Genomic DNA, 18,591 nt, shown 5'->3' on the forward strand with positions numbered 1-18,591 from the left:
ACCCAGTTTTTCTCTGTTATTTGGATTCAGCTATTGACTGCATTAGGAATTGCAACTGGGGAATTGAGCAGAATTTGGACCAGGATGTTTAACGCTATTTCCTTCTTCCCCGTTCATATTCAGCTAATTCTCTTTTCTTATAATGTTCTCTCTCATCCCAGCATAAAACTTAGCGTGTCTTGTTTAGAAAAAGTATTCTCAGTACAATTCCTCCATCTTAGGTGGACTGTCTTCTTTAGAATGCTGTTCTTATGGGGTCCTGAGCATCCTTTTAACAGCTAGCCCTGGCTAATGCCTGAATGCAGGGATTTGCTTCATCTGGTTTTTCCCTGTTGCATCCTTCAAAATTTTTCCCATCTTAATTGTAGTCTGACTTTGATTTTCTTTTATACACATTTTCCACTGAGTGGGTTGGGAAGTTTCCTCCTTTTAAAATTTTCCACTTTTGGTTCTAAGACATGAAATGTCGTAGGATAGCTGGAAACATACTTACAATAGCCCTCAAAAGGAAAGATTCCAAAAACACATTATTAACAAAAGTTAATAGTAAAAGTAAAGCTGGCTCCAACCAATTTTGAAGCAGTAGGCGTAGCAAGAGCTATCATCAAAATCCACATTCTGTATTAATTTGAGTCCCTATTTTTATCTAGGAATTGCAATTAAAAAGTTTATTTAAAGTTATTTAGCAGAACATTTAAAAACTGAAGATTATACTTTAACAAGATTTCTCTTCAAATGCAATTATTTTGTAGTGACAGTAACTTTAATGTTAATAAAATCCCTAAGTAGGATTTTTTTCAAAAGTAAGGCAGTTACTGAATAGGATTTAGTTGATTTATGTAGTTATTGTTGAAGTACATTTAGACTGGGTATCTATTATTTAAGTTAACGATATCCTTGTTAAATGCAAAACAGTATCTTAATGTAATGTTATGGTTAAGAATTCACATGAAAAAGTTACTGTTCCCACAGCAACAATAACTCTGTCCTTTTGTATATAAGCATGGAATTTTCTATTAACTTTTATGCATCATCCCCATTAAAAATAATGCAAAAATGCTACATATGCACAAAAGAGCCAAATTACAGTATAGTTGATCTGGGAACCATAACTTGGAATTGACTACATTATGTTCAGGTAAATTCCCAATCGTAATGTTACATTAACATAATATCTTTCATTTAAAAAAACAGAAAAAACCCAGTGAGAGATCACACAGTAAACCAAACATAACATGCATTTATTTTAATGTTCTCGTATATATATGTAAAGAGGCATTCAAATGAACACACTAAGGACCAATGGGATTTGTTGTATGCTTGATGTAAGCAGGATTTGGTTTTCAAAGGTATACAGGTTTGGGGTGTACAGTAATCATTTTGAAATTTGCCCATTTTCTATGTCCTGACCCTTAAAACGAGAAGACCAGTAGTGACACTTATTTCCATCATCATATTAAAAGTGCTTTCTTAACATTTTTATTTGCATTGTGGAACCTTTTCCATATAACTTAATATAGTAAATACTTTCCCTCCCATGCTATGAACCATTGTAACAACATTACCTGTGAAGATAATGCGATCATCTCACTGCTTTTATTATGTATATAATTTATACAACAACTATAAGTGAACAAATTGGTTTTGGAAGTCTTAGTGAATTTGTTGGGAGTATGAGAGCTGTAGAGCAGGGCCAACCCCGCAAACAGTTACTAATGAATGTAGGGTAAAATTTTCAAAAGCATCTAAGTGACTTAAGAGCCTAAAATGGTTTTAGTTTCCTTTGTACATAAAACTAGAGAATATGACTGTACTCCATAAATTCCAACCTCATTATTGACATTAATATAGTTAGAAGTCCGTGGGAGCTTTACGTAAATAAAATGGCTGTGGGATCAAGAGCAGAATTATTAGTATTTCAGATTACAGTTTCAGATGTGCCACCACTGCTGCCTTGTGATTCCTGCACTGATATCAGAGAAGGAACCCAAAAGCACCCATCTGCCCCATCTCCTTTTTCCAATTGCTGTCACCCAGAGACCTGTGACTCCAGCGCTGATCTCAGAAGAAAGCCTTTAAGACTCAGGTTGTGTGTATGGGTTGGAAGAGATGGAATCCACCCAAAGCCCAACATATCATGGGCTGTAGTGCAACACCTCAGCAGTCTCTATTCCAGCCTTCAATATATGCACGGAGATGAAAACCTATTTATAATAACCGCTCCATGACCACTCTGTAAGATTTCACAACTACTGGTTCTGGCAAAACTCAGATCCAGTTGCCCTCTCCCTTAGCCAGTTTTAGTCTTCTCTTCCATGCTGCCCTAAAAGAAGTCCATGCAGGTTTTTGTGGGAATTTGTGGAAGCCTCTGGTATCTGCTTTGTCCATCTTTGCCCCATGTGGGCATATTGTGGATGTTCCGTAGCATAGAGGGTCTTGTGTGTGCCTTCTGCCAAGGGATGAATTCTGCTCATACAGCAGTCATAAAGAAGATGGTGCACAGGGAAAATTAACTGAAACATAATATGGGAAAGTAAGCTTTTAAATTCATGGTAATAAAAGTACTATAATACCATAGTACCATAATAATACTTGAACATAATCAGTGCATTGCTACCAAACATAAGAGAACCTAATAAAAATACGTCAGTTGCTCTGAGTTAAAAGTATCTGATCACAGACAAAAATAATTACCCACACTACACATCAAAGTGAGGTAAGGAATATTTAGAAATGAACTTAATTAGAAAATTATTTATCGTGTTCCATTAATATTCATGACACTTTACAATAGCTAAAGTATGTGCAACTAAACAAATTCCCTGTCCTGAAATTTGGAAAACCTAGAGCATGGTAGGATACAAATATTATCAGAAGATCCCAAAATTTAAAGAAAGAGGGCATGGTCCTGTTACCTGCTCCTATGATCTGTTTATGTATGTGACACTCTTAATTAAAACCGCTCTCCACAAGTCAAATGAGAATTGTCTTCCAAGTGACATATAATCATTATGTCATTTGGCTGGAAGAGAACCCAACGGTTGCTATTGTTTGAGCTGTACATTTAATGTAAACATTTCACAGTGAAATCCCAAAAGTCCTAGATCATCATGTTGACTGTTTTTATGTTAATTACTTTGAAGCAGTCTTTAGAAGACTGTCATTATCTGTGCTCCTTGTTTTTCTCCCATCTTTTCAGCTCCTCTGATCACTCAGCTTATTTGACACTTGCAAATAATTCTTTCTCTTTCAGAACCAGTATGGGTTATGATTCCAGTGTAATATGACAATTGAAGTTTGCTGACAAACTTTTGCCCTTCTGTACGTTCTCTCTGACGGTTTTCGAACTTTTAGCCTCTTAGGGCAGCTCAGTTTGCAAACTCACTAATACACTCAGACACCATTCCAGATCACTCTCTTTTAATAAGTTTAAGGATTTTCAATGATCGCTCTTGCTAAATATTTGTTCGTTAATGCTGCATATTGCTTCGAAAGCTTGGCTAATAGACTTTTAGTGGGAAAACTGCAATGTGAATATTTTTCAGTTTTAAAATAAAATATGCATTACAAATTGAGCTTTAGTTTCTCAAAGATTGCAGAATCTATATACTGGACATTATTAGAATAGGCTGAATCAAAAGACTATTGCTCTTGAGTGATTGGATCTTAATTCTGGTTTCAGAGAGGCACCATTGGTGGTATAATCCCAGTACTTTGATACTTGCCCAGCAGCTGTACGATTCTTTATAAAATACCATTTTTTCCCGAGTAAGGTGTAAAACAGGATAATTGAGTCTGTCATGCCAACAGGCTGCATGTAGTGTTCTCTCCAGAAATTCAAGGGCCTGGTGTAACTAAAATGAGAATTTGTTCCCAAGTCTTTTAAATCACGCTGCTGTTACATCTTTCTTTATATATTTATCCACCTCTTCGTTGTGTTTCCTAGACTCGTTTTCAACGCATCTAGAATGTATAATATAATAATCATTTTTAAAGTAGTAAACCATGAATACATGCATGCACCAGGAAGTTTACGTATGTTACTTCCCCTGCACTCTTCTTCCCACTTTGTGGACAGTTCAATGAATATGATACACCTCTACCCCGCTATAACGCTGTCGTGGGGAGCCAAAAATCCCTACCGCGTTATAGCTGAAACCCCTTTATATTGGGGTAGCGGCGGCAGGGCTCCGGTGGTGATTTAAAGAGCTCTGGGCTCCGGCCACTGTGGGGAGCCCCAGGCCCTTTAAATCGCCGGCGGAACCCCGCTGCTGCAGCCCTGGGATAGGGGCGGCAGGGCTCCAGCGGTGATTTAAAAGGCCCTGGGCTCCCCGCAGCAGCCGGAGCCCCTTTAAAGCGCCGCCGGAGCCCCGCTGCTACCGTGCTATAGGCGAACCCGTGTTATATCGGGTCACGTTATAGCGGGGTAGAGGTGTATGTAGAAGATTTTTACTAGGCAATCAGTATGTGATAATAAATATCTGATGAAAGCTAGCGTGAGTTCCACTTGTTGGAAAGCCTCATTTCAAACCAGCAGTTTTGATGATATATCCATGCTCTTGGGGGGGGGGACACAGGTTTAAATGCTTGACCCATTGATACCAGTTGCAAAACTCCCATTGACTTCAGTGGGCTCAGGATTTCACCCAAAGTGATTAAGGATAAGAGATCTTTGTGCCAGATCCTCTGGTCCACTAAGGCTGTTGTATACATGGCATTAAAACAGCTGGAGAAGGCTGGTAGAGAACCTCCCCACCTTGACCCCCGGAACAGGGAAACTCTGGCAGAAATCTAACAGAGGTGGCTTTGCTGCCAGCCATTCTGCCCTGCAACTTGTTCACCTAAACATGTGGCCCTCATTATTAGAACGATTTAAGTTTGAACAGCTACAGTCCTCATCTTAATAATTAGTCCTGTTGTGTGTGACTTCAGAGCTTCCTCCCCCACCTTGGAAAAAATGATAAAAATCAAATAGCTTAGGAGCTGTCTGAAGAACGATTTAAAAGTGTGATGAAATCATTCATGTTACCTTAACTTGAACTTTTCAGACTCTGCTATGCTTTTCTTTCAAACTCTGGCCACTTCGATCTTCTCTACACCACTGAGTCCATTTCTTGGTAGTGTCATTTTTATCACATCATATGCCAGGCCTGTCAAGTTCTGGGAGAAAAACTACAAGTAAGACAATTAAAGTTTTGTACACCTGTTATTTGGAATGTTTTGTGCTTACTAGTTTCATTTCTGCCGTTTTTGTTTTTTAAAAGATAATTCTACATGTTGCTCTAGGGTATGAGAATAACCTTTTTGTTAAGGTCTTGGTCCTACTGTATTAATATTTTGTACTTTCTCAGTTATTTATTAAAATGTACTTAAATAATTATCAGTCTCTTATATATGATATGTCATATCACATTTACTGTACAGACAGACAGCAACAAAGCTATGGAAATCATAAGTGTCCTTTATTTTTTTAGTAGCTAGTGTTAGCAAATTTTTACCAGTTTGCAGATGGTGGGGCGCTTTCAGCACTAAATGTGAATGGGCAAACTGATGAGTCTGATGCAATGATTTTTAACAGGTAATCTTTCATAGATATTGATATCATGTTTGGTTGTTTTTGACTGTAGTTTTCTGTCTTCTAGTTGGACAAGGAAATGAACTTAAGAACATAGAAATTATTTAATAATGACTCTGTACATTTTATTTTAGTGCCTTTTTGTCCAGTAGGATCTCAAAGCAGTTTACAGACTATATATAGTTTTTTCATCCACTTTTATATGCAGCCAGCTTTGGAGTAAAATATTGCAGCTGTTGAACAGCGCACAGAAACTCAGAGTAGTTTAGGACAGGCAGTGAAGAATGTAAGCCAAAATAGGAGTTGGCCAGACCAACAAGAAGTGAAACACACTTTGTGCGTCTGCTGCACATACATGGCCTCACATCAGCATGATATCTGAGCACCTCCCAAGTATTTAAATATAGAAATAACTATCTCTTTTTTTTCCTTTCCAGCCTGTAGGAGAAGTAGTGTGATTAGTTTGTAGATTTTTCTGTTAGGTTGGTTTTGGTTTGTGGAAGTGAGTGGATGGGTGTGAATGCATGGGCATGAAGAAATAAATAAATGAAGAATATTATGAAGTCAAATAAACAGGGTTTGTATTTATTTCTAAAAATTATTAGGTTTTTTGTTATCTTTTGTGGATGGGAGGGGATCCAGCTCTTGTGAAAGTTCTGTCTCCCGCTCTCACAAGCATCCCTTAGTTTAATTGCTCTAGAATCTAATGGAATGTAGCTTTTGTGTGAGGTCATAGAAGTGGAAGGAGAGAGAACCTCTCAGGTAGCTAGAGTACAAGTGCATGGAGTGGAGAACTGAGGCGATCTGTTCATGGGGTCCTGTGTTGCTAAACAGAAGGACTGCTGTATTTTATGTCAGCTGGAGTTTTTTGAGGGCATGTGGCTTCTTTCCTAGAGATGAGTTACAGAATCAAACATGGAAGTCATGAATGCATGGGGCACATCGTGCTAGTCCTAACGGTCAGAGATCAAGATATCTTCAGGTTATTCCTAGGTGGAAGTGGGTGGTTTTGATTTGGTTTAGTTTGATTTTTTTCATCAAAAGGAGTTAAGGCCAAAATGTTTAAACTTGGATGCCTGATGTTAGGCACCTAAATCCATGTTTAGGTGCCCGAATAATTAGACTGTGAAAGAGACTGAGCACCTACCAGCTCCCCTTAAAATCAATGGGAGCTGCAGCTGCTCGTCATCTCTGAAAATCAAGCCACTTATTTAGGCACCTAACATTTGGCTTCCCAATTTGAAAATCTTGGGGTAGACCTTTTAATATTTAATTCCAGTGCCCTTTCTCTCTTATTCAAAATAAATAATCAATAAATATATTCTAGTTTTGAAGATACACACAAACTTTAGGTTCTTTATGAAAACTGGGGAGAGGAGGGGGGAAGATTGGCTTTGAGCAACATTAACATCTGTCATTAAATTTTCAGTCTAACCCTTTGATAATTGGACTGAGTGCTTGCCTAGTACTTTCTTTCTCATGTATTTAAAACACTTGTTTCTGTTTGTCATTAATTTCTGTTTTCATCTTAGTTATTACTTTTGCCTCCCTAGTTCATTTTCCCCCTTACTCCTTGTGTTTGTGTTTTGCATATCCTTGTTCAGTGACATTTTATATTCCCAAGCAAATGGCTCTGTCTTCCTAAGTAATTTTCAGACCTATGCTGCCACTCTTGCTTGCATTGAGTAGTACCTTACTCCATAAGTATTCCAACTGAAATCACTGGGAGTACTCATGGACTAAAGCAATACTCTATGAAGTCATTTTTACTCATTACACAAATGGCACACATATGGCAGTACATATTTTCTTTTAAGCATCCTGCATTTTTTTAGTGCCCTTCTGTAGCTCTTCCTTTGCTTACTAATTCACCCCACATGTTGCATATACTAATGCTATGTATTCAAAGGGTCAGATCCTTAGCTGGTGTATATTCTCATAGTTCCACTGAAGTCAACGGAACTGTGACAGTTTATGCCTGCTGGGATCTGTCCCTACCTTTCTCAAAGTTTGTCATTCAGAATTTTTTAAAGATTTTGTCTTTCTTCTTAAAGTTGTTCATGTTTTGAAGACCATATTCTTTTGGCAAATTTGTTACGCACTAGAAAATGTGGTATGGTTCCTTGCTTCCTTTTCACCTTTTTTTAATATGGATGTGAAAAAGCAGTCTTGCAGAAGATTCTGATAGCCATCCAAGTGAAATAAACATTTGCCTGAACATGTGGTAGCCTGTACAACTTATATATAATCACCTTACATGCATCTATATTCATTTTGTCATTAGCACTTCTGGTTCTGATTCCACTTTTCTTCACTTTCACGTCAATCTTTTATTGTTTTCATGAATAGTAGAGCTTTCTAAGCAGAGTGAGAGTTTGAATTTAGAAGTTCCCGAGGGCCTTAAAGAAACACTGTCAGATAAAAATTGGGCACAATATTATATTAAAAGTAGAGTAGTATACAATACTGGGATGAGGATAATCAGAAAGTGTCAAACCAATACTGCTTTAGGGTCTGATCCTGCAAAACATTACTTACATGAGCAGTCCTTCCTCACAAACTGTCCTATTGAAGTCAGTGAGACTAATCTACATTCTTAAGCTCCTTGGTAGGAAAATATCTATTGTAGTAGATACTAGGGATTGCTCCATGAATGGGTCTGCCTAATGCAGAGAAAGTTAAAAAATTAAAAGGATTGAATTTTGATGCATTAAGGGATAGAAAATCTTATGAGGATATTAGAACAAAAGACGCAGGAAGTTGAATTGGACTGGAACGTTGTTCTAGCACCTCCCAAATCCCTTCTTAGGGTCTGCAGAAGAATGCAAACGATCATAGAATCATAGAAGATTAGGGTTGGAAGAGATCTCAGGAGGTCATCTAGTCCAATCCCCTGCTCAAAGCAGGACCAATACCAACTAAATCATCCCAGCCAAGGCTTTGACAAGCCGGGCCCTTAAAAACCTCTAAGGACAGAGATTCCACCACCTCCCTAGGTAACCCATTCCAGTGCTTCACCACCCTCCTAGTGAAATAGTGTTTCCTAATATCCAGCCTAGACCTCCCCCACTGCAACTTGAGACCATTGCTCCTTGTTCTGTCATCTGCCACCACCGAGAACAGCCTAGCGCCATCCTCTTTGGAACCCCGCCACCCCTTCAGGTAGTTGAAGGCTGCTATCAAATCCCCCCCTCACTCTTCTCTTCTGCAGACTAAACAAGCCCAATTCCCTCAGCCTCTCCTCGTAAGTCATGTGCCCCAGCCCCCTAATCATTTTCGTTGCCCTCCACTGGACTATCTCCAATTTGTCCACATCCCTTCTGTAGTGGAGGGGACCAAAACTAGATGCAATACTCCAGGTGTGACCTCACCAGTGCCGAATAGAGGGGAATAATCACTTCCCTCGATCTGCTGGCAATGCTCCTATGAATACAGCCCAATATGCCATTGACCTTCTTGGCAATAAGGGCACACTGCTGACTCATATCCAGCTTCTCGTTCACTGTATCCCCAGGTCCTTTTCTGCAGAACTGCTGCTTAGCCAGTCGGTCCCCAGCCTGTAGCGGTGCATGGGATTCTTCCTTCCTAAGTGCAAAACTCTGCACTTGTCCTTGTTGAACCTCATCAGATTTTTTTTGGCCCAATCCTCCAATTTGTGTAGGCCAAGTTTACATACATTGATAGCTAATATTTGTTAACAGGTAAATGGGTAGATACAGAAGCAGATTTTGCAGGAATTGGCATTTCATAGCTAGATATGGAGTTAGTTGAGGAAGAATCATTTTGTCCAGTAGTTTTTGTAAGGGAGAGCCATAGGTCCATATGTGTAAAGCTTTGAGTACTGTTATTATGTTGATGATGCATTAGGATGGATGGAAGGGGGATGATGACAGAGAACTGATGACCAGAAGGGAGAGAGTCTCAAGGCAACCAGTCTGGGTAGCAAGCAACTTCTCTTCAGTGGAGTGCAGTTTGGCTATCTCTTTACCCTGCTCCTTTGGATACATGCAGTAGCTTCTTTATACCATGTCCTGCATTTCCACTGTGTCTTCTAATCCTTCCATTTCTGCTTAGACAGGAAAAATTTAATCCCTCAAGTCTAGACTTTGGCAACAGAGTAGGGAGCTGGCAGTGCGAGTCATGGAATTAGGCCAATAATTTGTTTTTTAAATTGGGATGGAGGCACGTAACTGGGTAAAGAAGTGTTAAGGGAGCTATGTCCCATTTTTTCCCATCAGCTGTACCAGTAAGCAAAACCTAAAAGTATTGGCACGTTCTTCGGGGCAGGGACTAGGTGTTGCTTTTGCGTGCCCTTGTGGGTCTGCACAGCACTTAGCATATTGTGTGTAGTACAGGAACAGAATATGATAGTTGCTTGTAATAAAAATGTGTGCTCACTTATACAATATCTAATAATCACTCCAGTCCATCATAGAGATCAATTAGTTTAAAAAAAACCTTTCGAAGTAAACAAGAAAAAACTAGGAGAATGGTGAGAAAGGGCAAATTACCACGCTACTATTTTGTTTACAACTTTGCAAATGTGTAGAGAGCACTGCATTTGGCGGGGGATACACAAAAGCACAAAGTTGTCTCACTACTTGATCATTAGTTGCCCCATGGGAGTCAAACTCTGAGAAATTTTCTGCTTTCTCTTTTTTTTTTTTTTTTTTTTTTTTAAAGAGGCTTGATACAAAACCCAGCTCTGTCCTGTCCCTAGCATGTGTTCCACTCCCAGTTTAAAGAATCCTGTTTTACTCTTTATTTTCACAGCTGTTCAGATGATTAGACCATAAATGTCAGAAGGAGTGAAAAGGAAATAGCAGTAAATCTCATTTAATATATAGGCACTTTAAAGCTTCAACTATCTCTTCAAAAACTACCCTTTCATTCCATTTTTTCTTGTTTTAAAACATACTTTGTCATGCTGCAGCTCTAAAGTCCCCCTTCTCTCTTCCGGGTCTCTTATTTTATATCTTGGATATAGGAATGGACAGAATAGTGCAGTAAGTTTACTTTTCTTCCCCAGTTGGTCTAATTGCTTGACCACTTAGAGCAGCCTGGTAAAGATGTTTGCTGCTACAACTCTGATGCATTCCAGCAAGCAAACTGCCACCAGGAATATTGGGATTTCACTTACAAGCCTCTCTCTTGTCTCTCTCTCCCCTTCCTTCCTGTTTCTATTCTTTCTCAGTCATCTGTCTCAGTTTCTATTTCGGTATGGCACAGCTTGCATTTGCTTTGGGGGGGTCTCCAGTGAATTGGTGTGTGGTGTAACTAAATGAGTTAAGTGTCTCTAAAGAGGTTATGATTAAATTGCCGGTTATCTTAGAACTGTATTTCTAGCCTCCTTGCTATACTGAGAATCTTGTAACAAGTCTTTTTCTCCAGCTTTTCAAGTGTATCACAGTGTTTATTTTTCCAGTCACCGTGGTCTGGAAAATAGCCACCTTGAAATGTTAATGTTCCTGGGAAAGGAGGGATAAGAAGCCCTGCACTACATATGTACTGAAGTCAACCTTTCCTTTTTCTAGTGGAGTACAGAGAAACTTCAGAGGAGACGCATTTGCCAGTGTGGCCATAATTAGAACTTACCTATATCATGCATGTGTGGGGCAAGGGGAGCTAAAAAGTAAGATGTGCCCATTCAGCTCCTTCCCTACATCTAAAATAATCATGCCTCCCCCTCCAAAAGCACATATCATGATACCTCATAGTTCCTCCTGCTTGTCAAGAAGCCTGCCTACCGCTCCTCTCCCATTGTCATGGCCTCTGGACTAGGACAAACTCCCCTCCCCCCACCACCTCTATCCATAATTCTTGTTTGCAAGTTACCCGCGGCAAACTATTTATATTTTTCCTTTCAGATATGTTTAAAATGCAAGATGATGTCAAAAAGGCTTCTATTGCTTTGTTCTTTAGTCCTCTGTATCTGACATTCCTCCTCTTGTTCTTAGACCCTGACAATAGTGAGGTTTACTCAGGAAATATCATAGCAGATACTGTCTAGTTCAGTAGTCTCTAACTGACATTGGTCTTGATACTTTAGAGAAAAGGCAAGAAACTCTGTGATGGACATTTATGGAATAATCTGCCCATAATCCTCATGAATTAGAGGTTGCTTTATGCCCTCAAGCATATCCCTACTAAAGTTGTGTTATATTCTGTCTAATATAACTATGGGTGTTCTCATTACTCAGACATTTTTTTATTCCTACTAGGCTCTTGGCCTCAAAGATCAATTGTGGCAGTGAGTTCCACAGTTAATTGCACTGAGTTAAAAAAAATTCCTTTTATTGGATTTACATTTGCTGCCTTGCAGTTTCATTGAATGTCCTTGTGCTTGTATTGTGAGAGAAGATAAATCGGAGCCCTAGATCTAGCTTTTTAATACTATTCATTACAGTAGAACCTCAGAGTTATGAACACCTTGGGAATGGAAGTTGTTCGTAACTCTGAACAAAACATTATGGTTGTTCTTTCAAGAGTTTACAAGTGAACATTGACTTAATACAGCTTTGAAATGTTACTATGAAGAAGAAAAATGCTGCTTTTAAGACCTCTTAATTTCAATGAAACAATCAGAGAAACAGTTTCCCTTTATTTCTTTAGTAGTTTACATTTAACACAGTACAGTATTGTATTTGCTTTTATTTAGTTATTATTATTATTTTGTTATTTATTATTATTATTTTGTCTCTGTTGCTGCCTGATTGTGTACTTCTGGTTCCAAATGAGATGTGTGGTTGACCAGTTAGTTCATATCTCTGAGGTTCTACTGTAGTTTGTATTTATTTTTCATGTACCTCCTGTTAAGCTCCACTCTAAAGTACTGGTAAACAGTCCCAATTTTTTTGGTCTCTCCTCATTCTGAAGCCTCTCTGGAGCTGCTCTGTTTCTGCAGTATCTCTATGAGAGTGGGTAGCCAGAAGCTGGCACATTATTCCAGGTCAGGCAGGGAGTACCATGGAATAATATCATGACATTATAATAGTCTTGGTATTATTTCTTTTCCCACTCTCTGTACAATTAACATTTGTTTGCTTTTTTGACTACCATGGTGCACTTATTAGAAGTTTACTTTGAGTTGGCTGCACTGACCTTCTAATCTTTTTTTTAAATGGCTACAGTTAATTTACAACTGAACAACATGGACAAATTTTCAAAAGTCTGTGAAAGAAAAAAGACTTTTTTAAGGGGGAGGATTTATAAAATAAAACAAGTAGAGGTAAATGAACAAATTATTGGCAATTTGAATTTTCAGCGTACTGCATTTAATACAAAGTGGTCACATAGGCCTGTTCTAAAGCCTGCTGAAATCAATGGCAGTCTTTCCATTGGCTTCAAAGGGCATTGGATCAGATTGCTGGGGATGTAACTATTGTACTCTGGAAACTCTAGATCTGATCTTAGTAGCCCTCTGTGTGTGGAACTCCTGCAAACTGCACATCCAGCTGGGAACATGCACAGCAAGACAGCCTGAGCCAAGGGAGCATTAGCACATTCAAATCCTGCTGGTTGCTCGCATAATAACCCAATGCCTGTTGGGAGCATCTGTAAATTTTCATGCCAGTCTAGAAATGTGCCCCTCATATCTACTAAGGCAGGGACAGCCATCACATTCCCAATCTAGTCAGAGTGTGTGCACAACTGCTCAGCACCAGCAGGGAGCAGCCACAAGTTATATTAGTGCAGCAGCGCCACAATAGCTAAGGTTGCGTCACATCTGTTTGAAGATCAACCTTTCTAAGTCCATTAAAATTGACATGATTAGTCAGATTCCTTTGAAATTTGGTGTGCCTCAGGAGGGTATAGGGTAGGGTTAATGACCCAAATTTGGAGTAATTTGAGCCAGGGGTTCCAGAGATATATGGCACCCCAAAACCAGTCATTTTTCAAAAAAGTTTCTAGGTGGGTGTTTTATGCACAGAGCTAAAGATCAAACTATTGATGTGATGCTAGTCAAAAATGTCTGTTAAGTTTTACACCTGGCACCCACTAAGTCTTTGGTGGACCTAAACTGAGAACTGTATTTTTTAAAATATAGATTTTCACACAGTGCATGTGCCAGTACAGAAAACTAGAGGGTTTCCATTCCCGTCATTTTTATTCCTTTAAAGCTTGGCTCTTGTAAGGGCTATAAAATCTGAGTGGTTACTTGGATTCCTTTGAAATCTGATGTGCCTCTTGGGGACGTGGGATAGCATTAGTGATCCAAATTTGAAGTCATTTGAGGGGTTCCTGAGTTACAGATCCTCATCCTCCCAAAAGGATTTCCTTTTGTTGCCTTGTACTGTTAAATTGGGAGAGATGTATGACTGGATGAGTCACAGACCTCATTGAAATTGATGGCTGTGAACTCACCCTTCAATTATCATAACTAAGAATAAATTAATGGCAAGGCCCCACCTAACACAAAAGGAGTGTTAGACTGAGCGGCTGGAGGTGGCTGCAATTTGTGAGTCATGGCATAGCATGGGGGAAAGTAAACAAAGTATTTTTGGGGGGGGGGGAAATGAGACATGTGAATGCTTCCTAGGAGGGGAGGAGTATTAGGGTGTGGAGGACTATTGGAATATGGGGAGAGGAGTTTGAGTCTGCAGCAAGAGGAGGGGGGTAATGCAGAAGCGGATAAGTGGGGATGGGTGGTAGAGCTAGGGAGAAAGTTTGGGGCACAGGTGAGGGAGGTGTTGACACATGCCAGTGTGCCCCAACCCTTTGCACCCCCCGCCCTGCCAGTGCACCCCAACTCTGTCAGTGTATCCCAGCTCTAGTGCATCCCCCAAAGTGTTTGGGGGAACAATTAGACAAGTCAATGCTTCCTTGGAGGTGAAGGTTAATTGGGGAGGTGTAGCAATGTGGGAGAAGAGGGAAAGAGGGATTTGGGGCTACAGCAAGCCTAGAAAAATGGGGATGGATGGTAGGGGAAGGGAGAGAAGCTGGGGGCTTAGGTGAAGTAGGTGTGGGGGCTAGGAGGAGTGGAGGGGTGGGACTGTGGGAAAGTAATATGGTGCGGGAATGGTGGGGGACTGGGGGAACATAGGGACAGGGGCACTGGTCAGCCACACATTCTCCCCTCTTGTGTGTGTGCCCAGATCTGGGAGGGGTCTTGCCCTCCTCGTGGGTTCTGAGACTCTCTATCTGCCCCCCTCATATGAGCTGGGATATGGGGGTGTCTGAGCCCCTCTCACTGTCCCCCATACATGTGCCAGGATCTGGGGGGCCCATGTCTATCTGCAGGAAGTGGACTCACCCTCCCTTCTCCCCTCATGTAAGCCAGATTTTGGGAGGATCTGAGGCCCCCTCCCTGCCACCCATGGGAAATCCCTGTCCTTTGCTTGGGGAGCTTACAACAGGCATGATCAGAGCATGCACCAAGAAGAACATTCTGCTGAGACTGGGGTGAGGAGCTGAAAACCGGTATATTTGACACACATCAGAAACTCTCCAGCACTAGGGAGTAGGGAAGGGAGCATCCACTGACATGAATGGGGCAGTTCACGCATCTCAGAGCTATTGTTTCCAGCTGTATTCACTTCCATAGGGTATTCTCTTTCCTCTGACAACATCTAATTGAGACGAATGGGCCACTTAACACCTGTCTTAGCTTGTAACTTTGAGTCTGAAACCCACTCTGAGCAGAAATCTGAGAATGAACTGTAAACATTTGGGAAAAATCTGCCTCTGTCAAGTGTTTTTTTATGTAGCTGCTTTTTTATTTTGAAGAAATCTAATATGAGTACAGCAGAATATTCCAAAGGTGCACCCATGCCTTGAATACTGTATCCAGTTCTGGTTGCCCCCATCTCAAGAAGGAAATAGGGGAACTGGAAAGGGTTCAGAGAAGGGCAACAAAAATGATCAAGGGTAAAGAACAGCTTCCATACAAGGAGAGACTAAAAAGATTAGGGTTGTTCACCTGAGAAAAGAGACAACTAAGGGGAATATGATAGAGATCTATAAAAATCGCTACAGGAGCATATCAACTGCAAACCTAGGTGAGAACTACAACTGCCTAAATGACCACTAACACCTTCCAACAAACATTTCTCTTTCTGTTTAAAAAAAACTAGGAAATTTAAATGGCAAAAATCTTCTGCAGAGTTAAGGTTGCCCGATAATAGCTAATGCCCTTTGAAAACCAGGAAATAGAGTTAAGGTTAACGTCCCTGCAACCTTAACTCTGCCCTCTTAGAGGAATGCTCCACAGGCCCATAACACGGATTCTCCCACTCTGCCTTTTTGCTGTAATGGACAGGTGCTACCTGCACTTACCCTATACTCAAACACTGAGCCTACTACTCCAACAGAATACCACATTTGTAAAATTTAACCACCAGTTCATACCCTTTTACAACCCCTTCACACTTGCATACAGAACATAGCACCTTAACCTATACTTTTTGCTACCCATCATTAAATCCACAGTTTGCTCTCATACCCCACCTCACTACTGATAATAGCCATGGCAAGAAGACTCCAGTGCCCTGCTGAGGACTCAACCTACATGTTCCTGCAGCCCACGCCGCTTCCCGCAGCTCCCGTTGGCCAGGAACGGCGAACCCAGCCACTGGGAGCTGCGGGCGGCCGTGCAAATGTAAACAAACTGTCTTGCGGCCCGCCAGCGGATTACCCTGATGGGCCGCAGGTTGCCCACCACTGACCTACACAGTTCTGTACTGAAATGATGCAGACTGGTAATAGGGTTGATGTAACATACTTAGGTTTCTGTAAGGCCTTTGACTTAGTACTGCATGACATTTTGATTAAAAAACAAAAATGATGTAAAATTAACATGGCACACATTAAATGGATCAAAAGCTGACTGACTGATAGCTCTCAAAATGTAAACAGGGACTCCTCAACAAGCAGGTCTGTTTCTAATAGGGTCCTGCAGGCTTCAGTTCTTGGCCTTACACTATTTAACTTTTATTAATGAGCGGGAAGAAATCATAAAATCATCACTAATAAAGTTTGCAGATGACAAAAATATCGGGGGAGTGATAAATAATGAAGAAGACGGGTCACTGATTCAGAGCAATCTGGATCGCTTGGTAAACAGGGTGCAAGCAAACAATGTGTTTTTAATATGTCTAAATGTAAACATATATGTCTAAGAACAAAGAATGTAGGCCATATGTACACAATGGGAAGGGGGATTCTATCCTGGGAAGCAGTGACTGAAAATGACTTGAGTGTGGATAATCAACTGAACATGTGCTCCCAGTGTGATGAAGTAGCCAAAAGGACTGGGGACATCTTTGGATGCATACACAGGGGAAGCTTGAGAAGGAGTAGAGAGGTTATTTTACTCTGTATTTGGTACTGGTGCGACCGCTGCTGGAATATTGTGTCCAGTTCTGGTGTCCACAATTTAGGAAAGATGTTGATAAATTAGAGAGGGTTCAGAGAAGAGCCCCAAAAATGATTAAAGGATTAGAAAACATGTCTTATAATGATATAGTCAATGAGCTCAATCTGTCTAGCTTAATAAAGAGAAGGTTAAGGGGTGACTTGATTACAGTCTATAAGTATCTACATCCAAATATTTAATAATGAGCTCTTCAGACTAGCAGAGAAAGCTGTAACACGATCCAATGGCTGGAAGTTGAAGCTAGACAATTCAGATGACAAATAAAGCATACATTTTAAACAGTGAGAGTAATTAATCAATGAAACAATATACTAAGGATCGTGGTGGATTCTCCATCACTGACCATATTTAAATCAATATTGGATGTTTTTCTAAAAGATATTTTTGGGGAAATTCTCTGGCCTGTGCTATACATAAGGTCAGACTAGATGATCATGGTTCCTGTCTGGTTTTGGAATCTATGAATCTGTAAACCTCCAGGTATGTACATACTGCTTTCCTTTGATACCACACATAGTGGGACTCAGACACAGATCTGTTCATAACACAAGCACAGCTCTAGCATGCCCATCAAACTAATCCCCATATCTCATAAGCACAGCTCTTTCAAGCTGCTCCAATTTATTCCTCCAACTTTCAGTACAGCTGCATCTAACACAGTGAAAGCCTCTGGAGAGAATGCAGATAATTGCCAGCTTCAGGGGGGCAGAGTTAAGGTTATGTGGGCATTTACCTTAACTCTGTATTTCCTGGTTTTCATATGTTTGAATTTTGCTGAATTCAACATTCTGGAAAGGCATGCGCTATCACTGGGCAACCTGAACTTTGCATTAATGAAGTTTTTTGCCATTTAATTTCCCATGCAGTCAGAGACTACTTACGAACTTTACCAACTGCTAGTGCTGTTGGGGACTGTGCACATTAATCGAGCCCAAAAAGGGAATAGCTGCAAAGTACCAGGGTTCCCCCTCTACCTAATGTTTTCCCCCTTAATTCAAGCACTGGGCAGGATGGAGCACCGTGATCATAATTTGGTAGTGACTCCTTGACTGACAGTGACGCAGAGGCAGGGACATTAGTGTATTTTTTTTTTAAGACAGAAAATGGTTTTCCTCTTTGATTACTTTTATTCCTTTAACTGGAAAACATTTATGCTCCCATCAATTATGATCTTTGGTAAAAATCTGGAACAGTGGGTCTGTAAAAATATTTGGTAAGAAACACCCCGTCCTTAAGATGCACATGTACCAGTATGAAAGTATTAGTGCAGATATGGCAAAAAAAGTTAACAAAGAATAAGAAATATATTAGTTTGTGCTTCATAAGGTATGGAAAGGTCTGGCTGGGGGAGAATAGGAATATTTGCCAAGTGGATAAAACTGGTATAAAAATAAGTGGCTTTGAAGCTTCTAAGAGAGTTTTTACAACCAATGGAGAGTACCAAAAAAAAAAAAATCAAAGTTATATTTTAAATATTTGACAGTATCCCTTTAACTGGTAACATATTTTTTCTCAAATTTTGCCTGTGGCAGCCAATAAAATAAATTAAGGCTAATTGAATAGGTGCCATATGCGTGGAAATGAATTGGGAATGCATCCAAAATTCGGTGCTCAATACTTCCCTGCCGAGTTAGATGCATTC

At 40.1% G+C, this 18,591-nt stretch overlaps 1 protein-coding gene across 1 annotated transcript in view; it reads left to right on the plus strand.

Annotated features, from left to right (window-relative positions):
* The window catches only part of PCNX2 (pecanex 2), a 229,616-nt gene that overhangs the window by 150,310 nt on the left and 60,715 nt on the right, over positions 1-18,591 (plus strand). The window contains exon 24 of the mRNA XM_026649526.1: positions 5,051-5,178. Within this exon, the coding sequence (XP_026505311.1) occupies positions 5,051-5,178 (128 nt within the window). The remainder of the gene's footprint in view (positions 1-5,050; positions 5,179-18,591) is intronic.

This window comes from Terrapene carolina, unplaced genomic scaffold, assembly GCF_002925995.2.
Source record: "Terrapene carolina triunguis isolate 2854851 unplaced genomic scaffold, T_m_triunguis-2.0 Scaffold85, whole genome shotgun sequence".
Classification (NCBI taxonomy): domain Eukaryota; kingdom Metazoa; phylum Chordata; order Testudines; family Emydidae; genus Terrapene; species Terrapene triunguis.